The sequence below is a fragment of the Peromyscus californicus genome, unplaced genomic scaffold (assembly GCF_007827085.1).
Source record: "Peromyscus californicus insignis strain IS unplaced genomic scaffold, ASM782708v3 Scaffold_12__1_contigs__length_115047231, whole genome shotgun sequence".
NCBI lineage: Eukaryota > Metazoa > Chordata > Mammalia > Rodentia > Cricetidae > Peromyscus > Peromyscus californicus.
This window is the reverse complement of record NW_026294413.1, coordinates 78,903,762-78,927,055: the sequence shown is the minus strand read 5'-3', so window position 1 is coordinate 78,927,055 and position 23,294 is coordinate 78,903,762. Positions and strand designations below refer to the sequence as shown.

The 23,294-nt window shown below is 48.7% G+C and overlaps 1 protein-coding gene across 1 annotated transcript in view; it reads right to left on the bottom strand.

The window, feature by feature from the left end:
- Nucleotides 1-22,004, bottom strand: part of Nid2 (nidogen 2) — a 59,727-nt gene extending 37,723 nt beyond the window's left edge. Inside the window, exons 1-4 of the mRNA XM_052733472.1 lie at nucleotides 21,555-22,004; nucleotides 20,464-20,772; nucleotides 9,417-9,649; nucleotides 5,131-5,849 (exon numbers count right to left, since the gene is read on the bottom strand). Of these exons, the coding sequence (XP_052589432.1) occupies nucleotides 5,131-5,849; nucleotides 9,417-9,649; nucleotides 20,464-20,772; nucleotides 21,555-21,782 (1,489 nt within the window). The 5' untranslated portion in view covers nucleotides 21,783-22,004. The remainder of the gene's footprint in view (nucleotides 1-5,130; nucleotides 5,850-9,416; nucleotides 9,650-20,463; nucleotides 20,773-21,554) is intronic.
- Nucleotides 22,005-23,294: the final 1,290 nt, after the last annotated feature.

Below are 23,294 nucleotides of genomic sequence, written 5' to 3'. Positions count from 1 at the left end.
ATGCCAGGAATCTGAGCTTCAGCCTCCACAAACTATAGATGGTCAAAATGCTACACAGCTGAGTCTGGCGGGCAGTGGGCCGAGGCTGCCAGGTTTAAATGAGCTCAATCTGTCACTGGCTTGTCATCTGAGCTTGGGTAACTGCAAAAGGCATCTTAGTGCTAGGGTTTGTAAAATCCCACTTCTTTTTTTTTTTTTTTCATTTATGTTTTCTTAAAAAACCGTTCTCATACCCTTGGGGGTGGGGATATAAGAAAATGAAGCAAGGACATTGCCAGAGTACTTGAGTCTTATCCTAATTCCGAGTTTTTAACAAAAACAGAAAATCTTCCTCTGTACTCGTTCTGACCCATCCTTCAATCTTCGCGCTTTTCAGAAAGGTTTAAGCACTTGTCCTCAGCCCTTCGCTTGCCTGAGGGCAGCCTCGGGAGAGGAGGTCCCACAGTGCGCATCACAGGAGCGTACAGGGTTTCCTGCACCTGTCCCTGTCCCGCAGCGGCCTGGCAGACCCGTGCCTTTAACAACACGGTACAGCTACCTGAAGAACAGGAGCCAATGTTCTCACTGCAGAGCAGACTCTCTTCCCCAAATTTCCTCAGCTCCCAGAATGAGAGACGACACAGGACCATCACGTCTTGCTTTGTAATAGCAGAGGCTGGTCTTCCCTTCCAGTCTCAATGGTCATTTTGTATGTATCTACAGGGTGTGTGACGAGGCTGGTGACAAACTGATCAGACTTCGGTTGTTTCGGCAGCTTACACGAGTGGTCAGGACACTAACAGGATCCGTTCCTCCCACCTTGTGGACAAGGGACGGGACCCATCAAGGAATCTCTGCACACGGGTGTGAGGACAGGTATGGGAGAATCTTAGCAACCTGGAGGTAGCCATGGGTGCGAGGCTTTGGGGCCTGGAGGGCTGGGTTGAGTGCACAGTCTGCTGGAGTTCCTCCAAGAATGTACCTCCAGTGATCAGAAAATTTATGGAATGCGGGGACCCGCTCCCACTTTTTCCTCAGGGACTCTTGAGGAATGAGGGATAAGAGATTTAGATAGAAATATAGAGGGGAGAGAGAGACAGAAACACAGGAAAGCCTCGGGAGGGCCTGGATCCTTATCCACCAGTCCCTCCTGGCTCTTCTAAAGGGCTTTTTATAGGAATGCTAAGGTGTGGAACAAAAGACCTCCCCCGGCACAGCCAAGTGCAGACCCTTTCAAACACCTGGTAACCATGCACGTGGTCAAGCCATCCCCTTATGCAGCCCTGCTGGGTAAAGCAAGCTCAGATCTCACTCGAAAACCTTTGTGGGCTCCCACAATGGAACCCCCTGAAGGCCAGAAGGAGAGAGGAAGAAAGACTTCCAAACAGAAAGAGCAGACCCCTCCATGGGGCAGAACACACGAGGTATCTGCAGCCCAGGTGCCTTCCCTTCTGGTTCACATTGCCAACTGAGAGCACATTAAGGTTCTTACAGAAGAGCCTCGGCAGGTTCGAGAGCACTCAAAACCCTTCGTCAGCCTCACTGCCTGTCCCTCACAAAGCAAGCAGACTCTGGGCCCTATCAGCTGAAGCTTCTCTGGCAACTCCTTAGCTCACTCCTACCCCCGGCTCCATTTCCACCTCTGTACCCATCTTTCCAGAATGTTCCCACACTCTCCCCTTCTCTTTCCTCAGACTCAGAACCCCAAGACTTACTTCCAGCATCCTTTCCTTCAGGAAGACTTCCCTGACTGCAGCCACAAGCACAGATGTAGCCCCTCCAGGGAATCCCTGACCCTGCTGCAATGTCTGCCGCCTCTTACTCAGCGAGACACCACTCATTTCCAGCCTCCAAAAGAAGAAGACTGACACTACCTCCTGCCAGTCAATTCTGAGCAGCAACCAAGACAATGCAATGGAAAGCAAAGTCCGTTCTCAGGGAAGCGGCAGACACAATGCATCGCAAGAAAACGTCTCCCATGGTTCCCTCACAGAAGAGCATGTGGGTGCTTGGGCAATTTCTTGGTCACCTCAGAGAAAGGATGCTCACACATCCCCTGTGTTGCAGGCTCTGTGAGCTGTGAAAGCGGAGTAAAGCAAATTATACAAGGCCAGAACCTGAGTGTGCCTGATACAGACGTAATATGAAAAGAATCTAGAATTCTGAATTTAAAAAAAAAAAAAAAAAAAGTCAGTCTGTAGGTAGCCAAGCATGTTGGTGCACACCATCATTCCAGAACTCAGGAGACAAGGGCAGGTGGCTGTTGACATACAAGTTCCAAGCAAGCCGGGGCTACAGAATGAGAGCCTATCTCAAAAATAAATAGATGATAGGTAGGGAGGAAGTGGGGAGACAGACAGATGGACGGACGGATAGATAATCCATAGGACTTGGACGATGGCTCCGTCAGGAAAGTAATTGCTCTGCGAGCATTAGGACCCAAAGTTGATTCCCAGAACCCATGTTTTAAGAAAACAAAACAGAGAGGCGGCTCTCTAGGACTTCCTGGCCACCGTCTAGACTATTTGACAAGTTCGAGGCCAGCAAGAGACAGTGTTAATGGCACTCTTGAGGACGACACTCAAAGTTGTCCTCCATCCTCCACACACTTGCAAACATGTGCTCCTGCATGCACACGCGCATGCACACGCGTCCTAATGGGCCTTTAAAAAAATCCTTATCCCCTGGCTCAGCCAACTAAATGCTTAAAGGGGAAGGTAAAATTTATTGGGAATGATGTTTTCTATTCCAAAAACCAGGTTCAAACAGTGTCTTTCCTCCAACTACCCAACAGAGCTGCAGGGGAGCTCATGTCCATCCAACCACCAGAGGCCATGGACTGTCCACTCCGGAGCTGGTTCTGGCCAGGTCTCAGTGACCCTCATGTCACCAGCGACCCAGAGTCAGCCCCACAGTTGGCAGATAAACCTCCTGGATGCCAGTGTTTCCTTTCACATAAATAATAACAATTACATGCTTCTGTGCTTCACACAGCTCACAACATTCCTTTTTTTTTTTTTAATGCTTAGGCCTACACACACACAAACACGCTTAAATATTTTTAAAATAAAATCTAAAAGTGTTTTTTCCTCTAAGACTTAAAAACTTCTAATTAGATATTCTCCCCCTCCGAATGTTCTTTCCTTAAACATTGTGCCATTTAAGATGTCAATAGTTGGCTACATTTGGCAGCTGATAAATATCACAGTTCATGCCCCTCCCGGGTTATGCCATTACCTCAGTTCCCAACGGCCAGTTCCATTTCAGCCCCTTCTGGGCTCCTCAACAGCCATGCCCAACCTTTGACATCGTGACACATTGTCATCTACCAAGTTCTCGCTGTGAGAACCACAACTGAGTTACAAAAGAAATCTCATAATGCTGCAAGTTAGTTTACAGTTTCGCGCTGGGCCATATCCACAGCAACCTCGGGTGCAGGCAGCCACACAGACTGGCATATCCACAGCAACCTCGGGTGTAGCCAGCCACACAGACTGGCATATCCACAGCAACCTCGGGTGCAGCCAGCCACACAGACTGGCATATCCACAGCAACCTCGGGTGCAGCCAGCCACACAGACTGGCATATCCACAGCAACCTCGGGTGCAGGCAGCCACACAGACTGGCATTTCAATAACTACAGGCTCTTGTTGGGCCAGGAAAACACAGCCCCCAACAAAATGCCACTCAGAAACACATCTGTACCACAGAATCCCTTAGAGGAAACCTTTGATTCATGCCTGTAATAGACAGAAAGAAATCACGCGGAAACTATTGGAGACTGTTAGAAGGATCTGAAAGCTCTAGGACCTTCAAGAAAAAGGTCCACGCCTTTGCATTTACAGAAACCATGGCTCATCTGACTCCATCAGGGAGAAGGGAATCAGGGCAAAAAGACTTTTTAATGGGTCCTTTTTGTTTTCACATTTCTGTTCATTCTCCACCCATCCTCCACCCCACTTCCAATGCTTTAAATCCTCTAAAAACTAGTAACGGCAGCCACTATTTTAAAGAACTAATGTAGGCGCTGAGAACCTCACATATATTCACATCAAACCCTGGCAGTACATCTAGGAGAAATCAGAGGCTTGCGGGAGAAATAAGTTGCCTCAAGACAGCCAAGATTCAAATTTGACATCAGCGCTCTTCCACTAATTCTCACTTAATGCTCTGTCAAACACAAAGTGGTTTTCTTTCCTCCCGAAGTATTTCTCCAAACCACATCCTGCAAAAGAAAAAAAAGTGTCGCGGCAGCACCCAGAAGGTCCTCTTCGTTAGGTTAGTATGTTTTTGTCATGGATGGGAAAACGGAAAAGGTGAAACACGTGGAGAAGGTTGTCACCTCTGACCCTGGCCTCCTGGCAGAGATCAGTGAGTAGGCCCGGAATAAGGGGGATGAACCCAGGGCCAGTTCCCCAGTCCCTCAGTGTGGATGGAGTGCTGTCCTCTCTGGGCATTCCCCCACCTCCCTCCAGCTCCGGTCAGTGAGTCATGGAATGAGGATATGGGTCAAGGAGGTGAAGGCCACAGCTGCAGGGACCAGAACCAGAAACAACGGCAGACACAGGTGTCTACCATGTCCTCTCCATGGGCGCTTCCGAGTGTGTGCCAAAGCCTGCACATCTCACCACGGTCAGAGCCATTTGGCTTAGCCCTCCACCCTGGATTGCCTATGAAGCCTCCAAACGGCTCACCTTCCCTGAACTTGCAAACTGAAATATTTCATTACTCTTGAGAGGCTAGCTGGCACAAACGGCCCAGTTCTTTCCCCACTCCATGAGGCTTAATTTTTAGAACACATTATTAACGGTCAGGAGACTCCAAGAAGAACTCTCCTGCCAAGATTTACTTGGCAAAGGAAATTTATCTCCTTAAACACAAGGAGGAAAAAAATCAGTTCCAATCTTCTTGCTAAACTTTTCACCTATTCACTTAGGAGAAAAATCAGAACTTTATTTTTTTTGTTTTGTTTTGGAAAAGGTCTCCCTCTCTAATCCAGGCTGACCCAGAATTCTATATAGCCCAGTCTGGCCTTCAGCCTCTGCCTCCCCTGTGCTGGGACTACCATAGGTGAGTGACCATGTCCAGCTTGACAATTCTACGTGTTTTTTACATGAAGTCTCAAACACCCAGTTTTCCAAGGCACTTACCTTGATCGTGAGAACCGACATGGTCCTCCACTCCTACCACATACCTCCTCCCTCCACTCAGGGGGGGCACATGACCAGACACTGGGTAATTTGGAAGAACTCCTTCCAGAGGAGGGACAGGAACATCCGGCCCTGAAGGCTCTGGCCCTGCATCAGGGTCGGGCTGGGTGCTTCTGTTCCCAAGGTCTTCCTTGCCTGGAGTCAGGAGAGTTGCATCTGCCTCTGGAGGAGCCTGGGTCCGGGTACCCATATGATCCAAAGGCTTCATTGGGTCCTTGAAATCTGGGTCCTCTACCACAGAGACCCCCTGTTTGGTTTGAGGGTCCAAGGAAGCCGATTCTGTTTCCCGATAGGGTGGCCAGTCACCAGGGTGTGGCAAAGGAGAAGCCCGATCAGCATCTGGAGACAAGGTCCCACTTTCCAAGGGGCCTGGATCAGCCTTTGAATTGAATGATACATCAATTCTGCTGTGGCCTTCGAAGGCCTCCCCTGGGTCAACAGGTGGGTACTCAATGTCCTCTTCATTCTCGTCGTAATAATCGAAATTGTCCTCCGAATAGCTCTCCAGGGCCGCAGCATGGTTGAGGGAGTGCTCCAGAGCAGCCGAAGAGCGGGCTGTGGAAAGGTCGCCTCCCACTGTCGCTGGCCTGACACTGTCCAGGGGAACCCTGCTGCCGATATGAAAAGCCCACGCTCCAGGAATCCCCAGGTTGCTTAATCTAAGAGCAAAGGAAAGAGCTGATTGTTACAGGTCTCCTCATCCTCCTTCACAACTCATTTCAAAACCGAGACTACAAAGATCCAAGCCGGATTTTCCCCGACGTCTGTCTAACAGTGGCAAACCTTCTAGGTAAGTAACTAAAATATCATGCTGGAACTTTGATATAAGCTGCCCTTGGTTTGGTATCATGTACGCAATACTAAAACATTCCCATTATAAATCTGCTCTAAGCCGGGCGGTGGTAGAGCATACCTTTAATCCCAGCACTCAGGAGGCAGAGGCAGGCGGATCTCTGTGAGTTCGAGGCCAGCCTGGTCTACAGAGTGAGTTCAAGCACAGGCTCCAAAGCAATACAGAGAAACTCTGTCTCAAAAAAAAAAAATTTTTTTTTTTTTGCTCTACAACCCAAAACCAAATGGGATGTTCTGCTTCAGTTCCTGCCTCCCTCCAGGTTCCTGTCCTGTCTGAGTTCCTGCCTCGCCTTCCCTCAATGCACTGTGACCCAGGATATATAAGCCAAATAAACCCTTTCCTCCCCAGGTTGCTTTGGTTCAGGGTTTTATCACAACAGAAAGCGGACTGCAGCACCTGCTACAGTCCACCTAGATACAGAAAGCAGACTGCCATTCTTTCTGTGATTTTCTATATCCACCTGCCGCGGTTTCTCTTTATGTTTTGAGACATGGGCTCATGTAGCTCAGGCTGGCCTCCAAATCACCATGTAGCAGAGGATGACCCTGAGCTTCTCTTCCTTCTGCCTCCACCTCCCAAAGACTGGGATAATAGGTGTGAGCTGCTGCACCAGTTTATGTGGTACTAAGATCAAATCGGGGCTTCACGTCCGTCCGCAAGGCGAGCATTCTACCCAGCAGGGCCTCCCTCCCGCTCCCACTTAGCATGCTTATAGAAATCAATGTTGTAAATAAACAACACTAAAGAAGACAAAAATCCAGGCTGGTAAAATGGTTCAGCAGGGAAGCCTGCTTATCAACAAGAACTGAGAGCTATATCCAGATTCCAGACGGTGGAAGGACAGCAAAAACACCCCCAAACAGCCCCCGCCCCAAACACACGGTGTCATTTTAAAAACTGAAAACCATCAGGTAAGAGGAAGCCCTCGGAGTCCGAGCTCACCCCCACAGCGGAGGTGCTGCAGCTGGGAAGCCTCTTGAATTTGGAAATGGACAGCTATAAAAGCTTCAAGGAGTAGGAAAATACAAATTATGAAAGAGTAAAGCTAAATAAATGCCTTCTAATGAGACATAAATCAATATCCTGCTGCTTGCCCCAGTGCCTGGTGGGAAACTAACCAATTAGTTTATCCTACACTCCGAGGTCATTTGGAATACTTCCTGAGAGAAAGAATTTGTCTCCTAGAAAGAAAAACTGGATCATAAAATGGGATGGCCGTGCCTTCCTGCCTGAGTTCTTGTGAAGAACGTGGGAGAAAACCCACATTAAAGGCCCAGCACAGGCCCTGTGGCTAACACTTAATAACTACTCTCTCCCCTTCCTGAATGTGCATATTTACATATTCAAAGGAGCACTGCAAGGATGAAGGACGACGCATGACCTCCACTGAGAAGGAGATTCCAGGACTAGGAAAATGACCCGCCCGTTGGAGATACACATCAGAGTCTCCAGAGAGAAGCAGGAGCATGCTTGTGAGCTCCCGGAGCTCACAAATGTTGTCCTCACGATGTTGGGCATATATGATTCAGTGTTTAAACCCACACTATGATAATACTGACAGAATCTGGAGGAAAGGGGCCTAGAAGACAGCGTCAAGCACAAAGACGCTGAAAAGGAGGCAAAGCCCATTCTGGATGGACAGGTGGCAGGGCTGTCACTCAAAGAAGAGACAGGGCTGTCACTCAAAGAAGGGACAGGCAATTCTCACACTGATTTCATGTTATTCTGTTGTTTGTATTTTGTTTCATTTTATTAAGCATGGAGTACCCCAGATCTATCAGTCATTCTGGTGGCGTCTCACTCTGCTCTTCTCTGGGCAATTCTGATTCTTTCTGGAAAGCATCAAAGAAAGAAATGAAAGAAGATCGGGAGTGTGTCCATGTGCATGCACGTGTGTGACACACGTGAGGGCCTTTACGGCTCTGGTAGGGAAACAAAACTGCTTCTCCTTACAGGCTCTTTGCACACACAGACACATGTGCACACATGCACTCACACACACACATGCACCCGCTTCCTGAGGCCATGCAGATGCCAAGTCTCTTCCCAGGATTCTGTGATTCCTGGCCCTCCATGTTGTTGGTGTGCAGGGCCTCTGCCTTAAAATCGTAGTTATTTCAAGTGCTCAGCCCTCCTCCCAAGGGCTCTCCATACAACCCTGGGAGTGAGAGTCTTTAAGTTCCTGGGTAGGAGATGGGAAGAGAGGGGGACAGAAGGCAAGGAGCTAAATTTGTTCTAGAATCTAGACGACACGGCAGGTGAGGAGACCCGCAATGCCCCGCATGGATCACAGAACAGGAAAGGACACAGAGGCTCTGTACAAAACATAATCCATGTTTTAGCGCTTCAGATCTGTGCTTGACCATGGCTTGGCCATTAATCCTGACACAGGCACCTTACTTAATTTCCTTGAGGTGATTTTAAAAAAAATCGAGAAGATAGCTATACTTACCGCCTATAAGCCGAGTGAGTGAGTTTTATTTAAGATAACATCTGCAAATGTCTTGTCACAATGCTTAGCAGATAGTAAGTGACCAATAAATCTCTACTGAGTTAACCATATGCCCACCCTCCAGCTGCTAAGTACGACAGATGCATGCCCAAGGGTAAGGTTTTCCTATAACCAAGCGTGACGATTCAGTGCGACTGAGAAGCAGCTAAGGGAGACCATGAAATAACCAATGTGGGAAGAGCCAGTATTCCATAGAGCAAAGCCAGGAGCCCACCCGGAGTCAATCAACCTCCTACGAGCACTAAGCGGACAGACAAATGCAGAATGGCCTATGGCCACACCAGCAGAAGAAGTCATCGGGGAGACTAAGAAGCAGATCTGTCTTTGGCAATGCTGTGGGCAAACCTATCAGCATAATTTCCCTATCAGCATAATTTCAGGCGATGAAGCCAGAGGAGAAATCCTGGGACTTCTAAAAGCCTCAGCCATTCTCCCCTCTGCCCCAAGTTATATTACTTGTAATTTAATCTTCAACAATACCTGTTTGAAAGACTAAATCACGCTGCCTCCTCCTGAGTAATAATTAACCTGAAAAGCCTCCATTGAGACAGTTATTACTGGATATTTTTATGTGGCTCCAAGAATAATGTTGTTCCTAGCAAGCCCCAGTGGCTCTGCAAACACACACATAATCGCTGCTGGTTCTGGTTCCTGTGCCTAACAGCACAGGGGAAATAAAGGACCTTTTGTACCTTGGAGAGCCTGAAGCTCCAAGGTCGAACTTAGCTCCCGGTTTGGACCCAACGCCTTCCTTAGAAGCCACCAAGCTTATTATTCAATGGTCTCTGGTCACTTGAGATCATGTCCCTCCTAAGTGTCCTTCCAATGGAACAGCACGGGCACACACTCCACATAACTTACTGGTAGAGATTTTTCACGGACTGCTCAGTGGTAGTCAGGCTGAAATACGGCACTTCTCTCTTCAGGTCGTCCGCCTCCCCTCGGCAGAAACCCACCCTAGCGGGAAGCTGCAGCTGGACATTGTAGGACTCTTTGGGGCGGGTTCCAAAGAACTGAAGGCCGTCGGCAGGATAGAGAAAGAGGGCGTAGGTATCAGATCCATCGGATGCCAGGACTGCCTGGAAAGTGTTCAGCTGTGGACAGACAGGAATTGCAAACATCCTTAACCAAACAAATAAACAAAAGAAGGAAAACAGAACAGAGGCAAGGTGCCAGAGTCCAAAATCCTTCTTAGGATTTCCCCACATTGGTTTTAAACAGTCAGTCTCCTTTAGAATTTTCTTTCCAAATTGCAAACATAATTTTGGAAGCTATACGCGTTACTATTCTAAACCTCTTCTACCAATTTAGATCAATAGTTGGATTATGCACAGGTAAAACACTGGTTAAGAAACTTCAGGATTGCGGGGAAGTGGAAGGGATGTGGTAGGGATAACTAACACTAAGGACACTCGATAACGCCATATGGAAACCTCCTTGTCACAACACACACATCAGAAGTTTAAAGGGAATTGCTTCACATGGGGGATAACGCTCCTCCCATCAGCCATAAGCTGTGAAATAAAAACCCAGTGCACTCGGGAGGCAGAGGCAGGGGGATCTCTGCGAGTTGGAGACCAGCCTGATCTACAGAGTGAGTTGCAGGACAGCCAAGGAAACACAGAGAAACCCGGTCTTGGAAAAAAAACAAACAAACAAAAACAGGAGCTGAGTGCCAGGTGTAGGACACCTCCTCCACAAGTCGTCGTGGTCAAGGGTGTCGCAGAGACGCCAGTAGCAACGCCGCCTCTTGTGATGGCTCAGGGTTACCCACCAGAATGTGATGATAAGGAGATCCTACAGCTGATGAGGCTGCACATGTAGGTCAAAGGCCTTGGAGAAATCAAGCCAGCGCTAACCAGGAAGCTTCCACCCCAGCTGATGATAAGGAGATCCTACAGCTGATGAGGCTGCACATGTAGGTCAAAGGCCTTGGAGAAATCAAGCCAGCGCTAACCAGGAAGCTTCCACCCCAGCTAGCACAGGCTGCCGAGGGAGAAAAGGCATCAACACTCTCCCCGACGGAGACCGCTGAGAGAGCTACAAAACAAAAGCTCTGCCCGGCGGTGGCGCACGCCTTTAATCCCAGCACTCGGCAGGCAGAGCCAGGCGCGTCTCTGTGAGTTCGAGGCCAGCCTGGTCTACAAAGCAAGTTCCAGAACAGTCAAGGCTGTTACACAATGAGACCCAGTCTAGGGAGGGAAAAAAAAAAAGATACACACATGGGTGCAGTAAGTGGCATGGATGTTGTGAGGATAATCAACCTCTTTCTGGGTGGATTTACAGCCTGCTCGACAAGAGGAAACTTTTGCCTGGTATTGTAAATCTGGCCAAGAACTCATGGCTGGGGAGGTTCCAAAGCCCTAGGGGTAAACCTATGGCTATGATTTTGTTCAATGGATATAATATCAAACTGCCTTCTAAATACCTACACCTTCAAACCCGTAGATCAGTGCAGCCCTCTGTCCTCATCAGGGGAGCATCTTGTTCGGTGGAAGGTAGTTCATGTAGACTCATAACTAGTCAAAGTACAGAGAACACGCTATCTGTGGGGTGCTCAGCCATCTACATCAGGTGGTCCCATCTACAGTATCTATTTCCCTGGAGGCTCAGGGAGCATCACAGACCAGGTGGAAGGAGTTTAAGAGCCAGAGGTCAGAGGGAAAGGGTTAAAACCATGCTTGTCGATGGACAGGACTGTTGCCCTCATGAACGCACAGCAGGTGTGGGGACCCGCACAAGATCAAGCCACTCAACATTCCAGCACGGATGCCGGAGGGCACAGAAGCCCCCACCTGCAGCTGAGCAGATCCTGACAGTTGATGATTGCTGGGGAGGAAGAGTAGGTGTGGTCCCCGGTGGGTGGACCACGCTCCAGTGGGTGACCCCTCACCCATGCCCATATGGGCTGCACTCACTGTACACAGTGGGTTATTAAAACAAATAAAGGACACAAAGTTGTGAGCGGACAGGAGTCGAGAAAGAGGGGGGAGTGAATACACTGAAATACAGTGTATGAATGCATGAAATTCTCAATAAATAACTTGAAAATAGTATATTTAAACATTTTCAAGGTTGTTAAGTTTCTCCGGTCCAAACTCTTTTGAGAGGCTGAACAAGGAACAAAATTAACTTGTTCATTCCCATACCCCAAGTCCTGGTTTGTAATCTGTGTCTCAGCATCTCTCATTTGGATCACCCATTCATCCATCCATCCATCCATCCATCCATCCATCCATCCATCTGATGTCCACTGCAGGCAAGCCTCAGTCAGGAACTGGCTGATCAAAAGACCTGTTCTCACAGCCAATTCTCTTCTTATCTTGTCACACTGCAGATGAGGAAAGAGACCCAGGGACTTGCAAATGTGCTTAAGGTTGGGCAATGAGTAGTAGCGGCAGCCAGCGAGCTCAGAGCTCATGCCCTGCAAGTCAGCATGTGAACTCTACTAAGACATTCAAGGATCTGTGCTCTGGCCCAAACTCCCCTCCCAGGCTTGGCTTCACTACACCCTCAACACAGTGTTTAATAGTTCCCACTCCCACTATGTGTTTTGATGCTGTGTTCGGATTTCCCTGCACCTAGAAAGCCCTATCCTTCAAGCACTGGTCCCCTGGGGCTCAGTAGTGTGATTCCCTATGGAAACCCTCCTGTTCTCTATAGCACCCCTTCCATTGGCTTCTGGTATGCATTCAGCTCATGTTGCCTGGTTTAAGTTTTAAATTCCATTCACTAACCAGTTTGAATATTAATTCAACAGGGCCGAGTACCTGCGGAGCCAAAGCATCGTGTCTAATGCGGCAGGCTCAAGAAGGAGCCAGGGTCAGTGACTAGGGCCCCAAGAACCCGCATTTTCAGGAGAGAGAAACAGCCATGACTGGAATTTTCGGGGAGTTACTGGGGACAGGGATGGTGGCAGAGGCCACAGAGAAAGGAGGGTGTTCAGGACATCAGAGTGGGGGTGGGGTGGCGGCAGGGTGGCAGCCAGTGAATGTAGATAAACACTGCAGGAGCCCAAAGCAGTCAGAGGACAGATGAAGCTGAATTAACACCCAGGTGACTCCGGAATCACTCCTTGGTGTTTCATTTACTCAGTTTCAACAGGACCTTCCCGACTTTAGCACCTTCCTCCACCAAAGAATTAGTTCAGGGACTAAACAGACTAGATACTACAGTCTGTTTCTCTCATTGATCGTATTTGTTTTACAATTTAAGAGGGAAACTGGGAAGGGATCTTTTTTTTTTTTTAAAGACACATGCTTTATAAAGAAGATGAATGACAGAAAAATCATTACCTCCCCATGTTGCTGAACAAGACAAAACCGGGCACAGGGACAACCTCAACTTTGAATACAAGGAAGGAATGTGTCCTTGTGGTATTTCTGTCTTGTTCTAGAACTTCTCAAATGTTAATTTTACCTTTCCAACATCTAATGCTATTGATTAGACTGAAGTTGGGCTGATTGGACAAAGAAATGTAGATAAGAATATGGTTTCAAGAAATACCAAATCTACGCACTCCTCTGTGCTCTCTACCTGGAGGTCTGCTCGCCTTCCGTTTGCTTCGTTTTGTTTTTAAAAAGGTCCCTTTATTCAGTTCCCACTACATCGACGGTTCCTTTATTCAGTTCCCACTACATCATCGACGGTTGTAGCTGTAGATTATCTCATCAGCAAAGCCTGACTCTTCCCCAAAGGTCTGAATCTCTCAAAATTGCCATCTCAGGTAGATGCCTAACACATGTCATTAGTCAGGGTGGGGCCAATCACTGCAAGAGTTTTATTTCAGTCACAACAAAGTTCAACTAGGGAGATAAAAGACGCAGAGCAGAGAACCTCATCCTTAAATAACCAACTGTGGCGGCCCCTGGCATGGCGGCCACAGTCAACATCTTGAGATAAGCGAGAACCCAGGTTCTAAATTTAGAGCAATTCTATAAGATAAGGGCTGTCTATGTCTGGAGAACTGGAGGGGGAGGAGGGGAGGCCTGAGGAGAAGTGAGGAGGGCTGTGATGGGGGAGTCTGGCTTTTAACGAAGGAATCTGCACCTCTAGTGCTTTGTTTATTCATGTCTACTAAAATGACGAAGTGTCTTTTCTATGTCACCTTTTCGACAAGCACTCAAGTGTTTAATTTCCTTGTCTCCACTAAAATAGGCAAATACCAGAGGAAAAAACAACAAAAACTTCCTTTTAATATAATTTATGATCCCAGAGTACACTCCAAAAGGAGTTGAGCTACTTGAAAACTACCCACACATGAACAGACCCCTTGTCGGGCTACAGACGTCCACACAGAATCGGTAAGAGGCCACTTCACAGGTCCTGAAGGGCCCCTCCTCACAGATACCCTTTGACTGGTTTCCAAAGGGAAAGGCCCTCATATTCCCAGAGACAAGCTTTCTAAGAGCCCTGAAGGGCTCGGAGGCTCTGAAGGGAAACCCTCAGATGGACTGCCAAAGGCTACGCAAGGGTCACTGGCTCTCAACCTCCCCGGAATCCCAGAGAGGAGAGGGGCTCTCCACAGGGTGAGGAGCAGTGCAGAGAGGAGCGGGCCAGAGCTGCCTAGCTACAGTGTCTCCAGTTTCCCCTTGAGAAAGAAAACCTGAAGCCTTCGCAGAAACCCTGCAGGAGCCTGCATGTCCTTTCCAGATACAGAATATGGCCTTTCAGTGTTGAGAGGACACTGGCAGCGCCAGGCTGACGGAAATAAAGCATGCCATTTGGCAAGAGAAAAAGATCAGCCAGCACAATGCCACCTTTCCCACAAGGGACCTGCCTATCCAACCTTACCAAAATGATAACGAAATTAGAAATGAGGGGATCTCTTCATGGGGACAAAGTTCACTGTCCTGTCTTCCTAAGGACACATGTTCTCTGAGTTGTAAGACCAATGAATTCTGGCCTCCCATGCCTGGTGTGAACACCAACCTCCTCTTAGTGAGTTCTTCTTCCCCCATCCCTGTGGGACAGTGGCATTTGAAGGGTGTTCCCTATTCACCTCGGAACTGCAGAGTTAAGAAAAATGTCCAAGACTTTCACGTTTCTGTGGTGTGTCTTCCCTCATAGGCAGGCTTCAGAACGACATTTTTTTTTTAACCCGTTTTCAAAATATCTGGCTATTCTCTAAGATCCTTGTCATCACAGACTTGTGGTAAACTACACACACACACACACACACACACACACACACACACACACACACACACATTTTTCTGGACTGAAGTTCCAGAAGTTAAAAAGCCAAATCCAGGCAAATTCAAAGTTCTTGATCAATGACTGTCATCTCTGTACCAACTTAACACGCACCATGCCCATGTCAAGGTCTCCATTGGCCAACTGTGATGGGTACTACTGACTGTCAATCAAACCGTATCTACAATCGTCAAGGAAACAGCCACTGGACATGTCTCTGAGAAATCATCTTGGTTAATTATGATGGGAAGACTCACCCTAAATATAGACAGCACCTTTTCCCTGAGCTGGATGGATCCCGAACTGCACACCAAGGAGAAAGCTCAGAACCAGCATTCATCTTTCTCTGCTTCCTGGCTACAGATACAACGTGGCCACAGCCCCAAGCTCCGGCCTCCATGACTCCAATTATACAGCCAGCTGCTTTTTCAGGTATCCCAGTAAGAGGAAAGTGGCTAACACAGCATCCTTCCACTCATCTTAAGTCACCATCCTATACCCCGTTATCCTCCTCACAAGCATCAGCATCCCCCCATCCTTCTCCCAGGACACAGCCTAGCTCAACACAAGCTCTCCTGCCACCTCATTCTCAATTTCCATTCTTGTGGTCCTTCCAACCCAAACAAAATTCCTAGTCAACAAAGACATTTCACGTACTGCATAACTCAGTTCTCGATAACCCCTCCCCCAATGAAAACACAATGACCCTCCCTTGAAAACAAAAACACACCGAACAAAAGAGTACATATCAGTACTCAGCCCTTGGCTCTCTGAAGTGACAGTTCAAGAAATCTCAGATTAACTGGATGGACCAACACTTTCTTATTTGTTCACATATTTTATGCAGTTACACCATGACATTCCTTCATGCCAGGTGGAACACTCTGTCACACCCAATGTGAGCGTCCACGCAGAGAACGAACATTAACAGAATCACTTCACACTGTGAAGATGTCATTCCCGATGTTATTTCCAGTAACTGTAATATTAAGATTACTACACCAGATGTAAGAAAACTATGTAGAAACCGCAGATCCTCCAGGCAAAGGAGATTAATATGTGCCAAAATCTACCTAAAAAAACAAAAAACAAACTATCAAACCAAGAGCTCAATCCCAGGGCTTTCAAGTATCCGGAACAGCCTTCCACAGGAGTGACTGAAAACACATCCTGTGCACACAGCCCTCACCGAACAGAGCAAATCCTGAACAGTGACCTGGACAGAAAGTTAAAAAGACAGAAGAGCTACGGAATTTTCTCCATCCCACTCCCCAATGAAGAAGAAAAGATACGAAAAACAGACAAAGCAAGAAACAGTGATTCAGAAAAGCCTCCAAGTAAGGAGTCCTTACAGAGGGCCGGAGGGTAGCTCTAGGAGGGTAGCCTAGAAATCCGAGTTCAATTCCAGGAACCCACATGGAAGGGGAGAACTGGTACCCAGAGGTTCTTCTTCTGAACTCTGCATATGTACCATGGTGTGTGCACATACACATCATACACACACCATCCACACACATACCATACACACACACACTACACACACATCATACATATACCACACACAAACAATATACACAGAAACATACACACACATACCATGCACACACACACCATCCACACACACCATGCACAGTGAATACACACACCATCTACATACACATCACACACACCATCCACACACATGCATATATCATACACACACCACACGCACATATACACACACCATATACATACCATGTAGACACATACATCATACAGACACATTCCTATATACACACACATACATAATACACACTCATACACATTATGCACACACATCATACACACATACATATTCACATCCATCATACACACACCATGCACACACAAATACATACCAAACACAACATGCAGACACACATCAAATCATACACAGACACATATATCATACACACACAGGCAGACAGATAGGCAGACACAGACATACAGACACACAGACACACACACACACACACAGTAAGATAAAATGAAATAAACAACCAAATCCTTACATAGAGCTCTACCACGGCACTGTTCCATGGCGGGAACAAAAGGACCAGCACCTGGTCTTATCAAGCCAGTGTGGGAAAGAACATTCCTGAGCACCGACACACCTTAGATTTCAGAGAAAACCACACCTCCGCTCGTTCTGATGACAACCCTATAAAGCTGGGACTGTCACCTCATTCTACAGCTTAGAAAATGAAGGCTGAGGGGCCACCTCTTCCAAGACCACTTCTGGAAGTGTCTTCCACTCCGTCACTGACTTCACAACCACCGGGGAGGCTTCATGAGGGAAGAATTATTGGGCCGTTGGATGTGGGTCAGTCATAAAGGACTCACCTAAACTTCATGAGGACCTGTGTTCAAGTCCCCGAACTGCCAAACTGAAGGAGTGGGGAAACAGTTCAGTGTGCCAAGGCCTTGCTGTACAAGCATGAGAACCTGAGTTTGATCCCTAGAAAACACACACACACACACACACACACACACACACACACACACAAACAGTCATGGTGTCTTAGGTCTGTAATCTCACAGATGGAAAGGCAGCCCTGGGGAGCTCACCAGCCACCAATCCTAGGTTGCTCAGCAGATTAAAGGCATTTACCATGCGAGCCTGAGGACCCGAGTTCAATCCCCAGATCCCACAATAAAAGTAGAAGAGATCCCCAGCACTAGGGAGGCAGAGGCAGGCGGATCTCTGTGAGTTCGAGGCCAGCCTGGTCTCCAAAGCGAGTACCAGGAAAGGTGCAAAGCTACACAGAGAAACCCTGTCTCGAAAAACCAAAAAAAAGTAGAAGAGATCGACTCCAAAGTTGTCCTGTGACCACACACGCGTCACAGCACACACGTGCCCCGCCCCCCACAATAAATAATCGTGTAAGAGGTGGAGGGGACCTAAGGAATGACACTCAAGGTTGTCCTCCACACAAGTGTGCAAACACACACATACACACCAAAAGGAGAAAGAGTCGAAGAAAGCTGCTGATGAAATAAGAACATTAACAAACCAAGCTCATCCCCGGGTGCTGTGACCTTCCGGTCAAAGAAGCCCTGGTACACCCGGGACCCTGCCCCAAGACCCCAGAGCCTCTATGCAACGCTTCTTGCTCTAATTCTTCTTCATCTTTCTTTTTTCCTGTTAAAAAAGGCCAATTCAGCCGGGCGGTGGTGGCACACGCCTTTAATCCCAGCACTCGGGAGGCAGAGGCAGGAGGATCTCTGTGAGTTCGAGGCCAGCCTGGTCTACAGAAGGAGTTCCAAAAAAAAGGTCAATTCAGCTTAACTCTCCTCAGGAGCAGCAGAATACTAATTTGAAAGTGACAGTGACAAGTGTCCCTCCCTCTGACAACTTCACTCCAGTTCACACTTCTTTGGAAGGAAATGTAGCTCCAAGAACTGTCCAAGTCCTAAAGCCACAAAGAACAGTAAGATGCAAACCTGAAGAAGTCTTCTGGGGAAAAAAAAGCGCAACTGTTACTCTAACTGCTTTCATGACTCATGCGGAGAAAAGAGATCTCCCCTGAACGGTATGAGAAAGGAAAACACCGAGAGCTGAAAAGCTTGCCTTTGCCTCACTTAAGGCAGATCTGGAAATCATTTTCTCTTCAGCCATCTGTGATAAAGAAGTCTTGCACTTATCCTCTAGGACTGTATCTAGAAGACAGTATACTATAAGAAAATGTAATGAAACATAAGACTTGGTGACCTAGTTACCCGCATTAGAAGTGTTTATTCTGTTTTCTATTATAAGCTTGTTACACAGGATTTTAGATAAATGTTTAAAAAAATAATGAATGAATGAATGAGTGAGTGAATGAAACCTAACAGCTGAGCCTATCTTCTCAAGCCCTCTAGCTGGCCCAGGGCACAGTGGGCACAGAGAGAGCACAGTGTTTGAGTTGAATTCTGCTGTATTCTGCTGAACTGTAATTAAGATGTCAAACCCATGCATTACAAGGTTAGTCAGTAAACAGAACTAGAATGTCACCTGTCAAGTAAGAAACCATAATTTCAAATGCCGTTTATTTCCAAGCCTTTGCTGGACTTTAGGAAACAGGTCTCTTCCTTTAAGAGCACAGCCACCATTGGTTAGGAATCAGCAACAGTGGGCAAGCTCTTAACCTCTTAGGGAAGACTTCGCTATTTCTGTAGCTAAGAAACACTAGAGTTACAGTAAACATGGCTTTGCTCCTGGTCTTCGCCGTTTGACACCCAGGTGGAATTTCACAGAAGGGCTCTGTCTCTACCTACACCAGGAAGGAGGCAGTCTACCCTGACCCCACCCATGCCCATTTCACATGTTGCCAAGCCCCAAGCCTGGGTGCTTTCTCCAGTGAGACTGCAGGACACAGTCTCCTGCAGAACAGAAGGATGCAACTGTTACCTCAAGGGCAATGTGGCCAAAGTCACAAAGAGCTTATTAAAAAGTGCAACCTTTCCACACGTTCCTGGGATGTCAGCTAAGGCTGTGCAGTGATGTGACTCTTAAAAAAGCATTTCGGGGGGGGGGGGGGGCTGAAGAGATGGCTCAGTGGTTAAGAGCACTGACTGCTCTTCCAGAGGACCCAGGTTCAATTCCCAACACCCACATGGCAGCTCACAACTGTCTGTAACTCCGAGATCTGACACCTCACACAGACTTTCATGAAGGCAAAACACCAATGCAAATAAAATAAAAATAAATTTAAAGCGTTCCAGGGGGCTGGAGAGGTGGCTCAAGAGCACTTGCTGCCCTTTCTGGATGCTAGTTCAAATCCCCAGACCCACGTCAGTCAGGCAGCTCACAACTGCCTGTAACTCCAGCTTCAGGGAGTCCATGCCATCTTCTGGCCCTACTGACACCAGAAGACACAGAGAAACATACACATGAACAAAATAAATAAAAAAATTAAAAAGCGCTTCATAGTATTAATTATAATAATTAGTTATAATAAAAAGACGGAAACAACACTGAGAACTGTCATAAATGCACTGGGTGAGATCTTACATTGTCATTATAAATGTTACATAAATACAGTGACTGAGTATATACCATCCGGAGGAAAAAGCGTTGAGACAGCAACATGCATACTGCGAACCCACTACTGTTAATGGCAACAATGATATTTGTAAGAAATAGCTGGAATTCTAGCCCGGTGGTGGTGGTGGTGGTGCACACCTTTAATCTCAGCACTCGGCAGGGGCAGGCAGATCTCTGTGAGTTCGAGGCCAACCTGGTCTACAGCCAGCTCCAGGACAGTCAGAGCTACACAGAGAAACCCTGTCTCGAAACAAAACACAACAAAAACAAACAAAACTGGAAATCTACATACAAAAAAAAGTTTAACGATGATCGTTCCTTTTCTAATTTCCTGAATTTTCCAATTTTTCCTTCAATGAACATATCGTTAGAAATATTTGTGTGCTTATAGTTGACTCCAGAAATAAACCGTAAAGTGCCTTGGGTTCCCAGGGTCTTTAGTATCTGCACCTCAGTCCCTCATTTCACTAAAGCTGTTTTCTTTGCCGGTTTAGCCACATTATGGACCCTTAGAACACGCCCAGAGACAACAGACTTCACTCCCAAGGCGCCTAAGCAATGGTTTCATCCGGTTCAACAGGCAGGGGAACCAAACCAATCCCTTAGTTCCTACTCAAAATCCAAGCCCATCCCTTCCATTTGCTCAGCTGCCGGGCATCCCTCACTTACCTCCCCCGAGGGCGCAGCCCCGCGCCTGACCTCCTCGTAGGCGCCCACGTGCTCCCAGGTGGCCAGGAAGGCGTGGGTAGGGGTGAAGCTGGACGCGGACCGCGGGAAGCCTGTGCGCACGTAGCGGGCCGCCAGACCCAGCACAGCCGGGGAGGTGTCCTCGCGATACAAGATCCGGCCCCGGCCGTGACTAGTGTCGATGTCAGCCAGGAAAGGGGCGATGGCTGGGAAGTCAGTAGGAAAATCATCATCCACATACTGAGTCTCCCTGGGGAAGTCCTGGGTGGAGATGATGCCGTTGGTGCCCACCTGCAAGAAGGACCAGGAGGAGGGTGAGATGGTTCAGCGGCTAAGGGCACTTGCCTCCAAACCTGACCACTTGAGTTCCAGGACCCGGACCCACATGGTGGAAGGGAAAAAAACCGGTTGTTCTCTAACCTTTACACGCACAAGGTGGAGCGTGAGCTCCGCCCCCTCCCATAAACAATTTTAAAAAAGGACAAAATAGTGGCGGTCGCTCCATCCCAAAATGCAGCCACCACGTTCCTTCCAGTCCTATGCGCCTACCGTCCCTTTGGAGAAAAAGGGGCTCTGCTCGAGCCAGGAAGCCTCCCTCTCCTCGCCGATTAGGAGACACATCCAGGACAACCCGCTCAATTTCGTTGACGGCCCTCACCCCTACCCCACCTCTCCAGTCTCTCCAGTGTAGTGCGACCCACAGGTGTGGCCGCCCTCGAACCCGTCCATCTTTCCACTACTGCACGCCCTGGGCGCCGCGTGTCCTTGAGAGGACAGCTCTACCGGCGTGCACAGCCTCCCACCGCCCTAAACGCCAACTCCCCTGGCAGCCTCAACATGGCCCATCTTCCTGCCTAGGATGCCAAAGTAGAAGGGTAGGGTCTTTGCGGCCCCTTGAGAGATGATCCTTATTCCTGCACAGCAGGGGTCACGAGGCTGCAGCATGGTGGCAGAGCCTGGCCCCCAGAGAGACGACAGCTGGGTATGGAGGCTGATTGTTCCACTCCAGGGACACCCTGGGGAGAAGCTACGAGACTAGCACCCAGCCGCGCACCTCCAGGACCTGAACTTACGTAGAGGTCGCTGAACTGGGCATCGTAGAAGCGTAGGGGTACTGCCAGCTTCACGGCTGCCGAGCTTTCGTCGTCGCCCTCTGGCAGCAGCTGGTCTCCCCGCGACTCTCCGTAAGGGAAGAGCTGGTCAGGACGCAGAGCCCCGACTCGCGACAGCGACAGCAGCAGCAGCAGCAGCGACGGCGGCGATGGCGGTGCTCGCCGCCCGGCTGTCGGGTCCCGAGACATGCTTGCTCCTCCCTGGCTCTGCCCTTCACTCCGCGCGTCTCTGGCGGCCGTACTGCCTGCCACTCTCCAACCTGGACCTCTGGTCCGCACTGCGGGCCCGCCCAGCGCGCTGATTGGCTACGGTTCTTGGACGTTAACCAATCAGCAACTCTGAGAAAGTTCGCCAGCGGCCACTACATCTGGTTCTCATTAGGTTTTCTAAGACTGCGGTAGTTCGCTGGAGCGGCCGGGCCGGGAAGGTGAGGCTGCTGGCCCGTTGCTCCTAGGCTGTCCCCCCTCCCTCCAGTGCGGGTCACCACGCTGCAGGAGGTGACCTCACGCCCTGGCGGGACCCCCGGCGCGCGTGCAGCTGCAGGCCGGAGCGACTGTGCGCGCTGGGCTGGCAGAGCGAGGGAGGGTGATGGGTGACACACTGGGGTTCGCGCCCTGCCCTAGGGTCGGGGTTACCCCTCTCGCTAGAGGCCAGGCCCTCGGATAAAGACTCAAAGGAGCTTTGTCTCCATCCCGGGACTGCTCCGCCCCACCCAAGTTTCCTGCTGAGAAGCTCGGCTTTGTGAAAGGCTGAGTCCCAAGTTCCATCCAAGCGTTGGCTAGCGCTGGGATGAGTCTGCCACCCTCTGAAATGTCCTCACCAGTTGTTTGCCTTCCCTGGGGAAAACCGCCCCAGGGCGGACGGTGAATCCCCACTCTGTGTGTGTGTGTGTGCGCGCGCGCGCGCGCTCCCCCTGAATTGGAGCCTGGAGTGAAGCGGCCAGGCGCCAGGGCGGGTCCATCAAGTGTTTCTCCCGAAGCCTGCGAGTATAAGAATTGTCCTAGCAGGAGGCCACAGAGTCGGTAACCTGAGCTGCCCTGCAGGATTGGAAACCTCACAACCTAGAAAGCAGCTGCGCGGGTGTGGGGGAACCCCCTCCACCATAAACATCCCCTCTGCAAAGTCTCGGGAGCCGGACGAGATTTTATTACCATTTTATTATCAGGAGCTTGAAATTTCCCACATAGTCTGTTTTCTCTCTCAGCTCTGCCCACCCCCACCCTTAGAAGCAAAGGTAGTTTAAAAGAGAAGGGGGGGCGGGGGAGGCTTAGAAATAGTTTAAGAAACTCTCAAAAACCAGCTTTCTCTTTGTGTTTTTCCCAGATATGTAATTCTTTAAAACCCAAGGGGTCAAATACTAAAATCCTTTAATACAGGAGACTGTAAGACTCCGAATCAACACAACAGAAAAGGCCCCAAAGCAGTTTGCTTCCCCAAGCTGGAGAGGGGGCTGTTTGCTCTTACAAAAACCAAACTTAGACTTGCACATATTTTTCTCATTTTTTCCCCCTGGGACCAAGTAATTTACATTTTGCTGAGGACAAAATGATGTCTCAAAGACGAGAGGTGATTTGACTTGTCCAAGGTCACCTTAAGTTACTCTCCCATCCCCCATAAATTCCTCCACTGGCTGGAGATCTCTCCATTCAGCATAATAACAGCTAGCATTGATTGGTGGTCTATCTTACAAATTAGTGGTG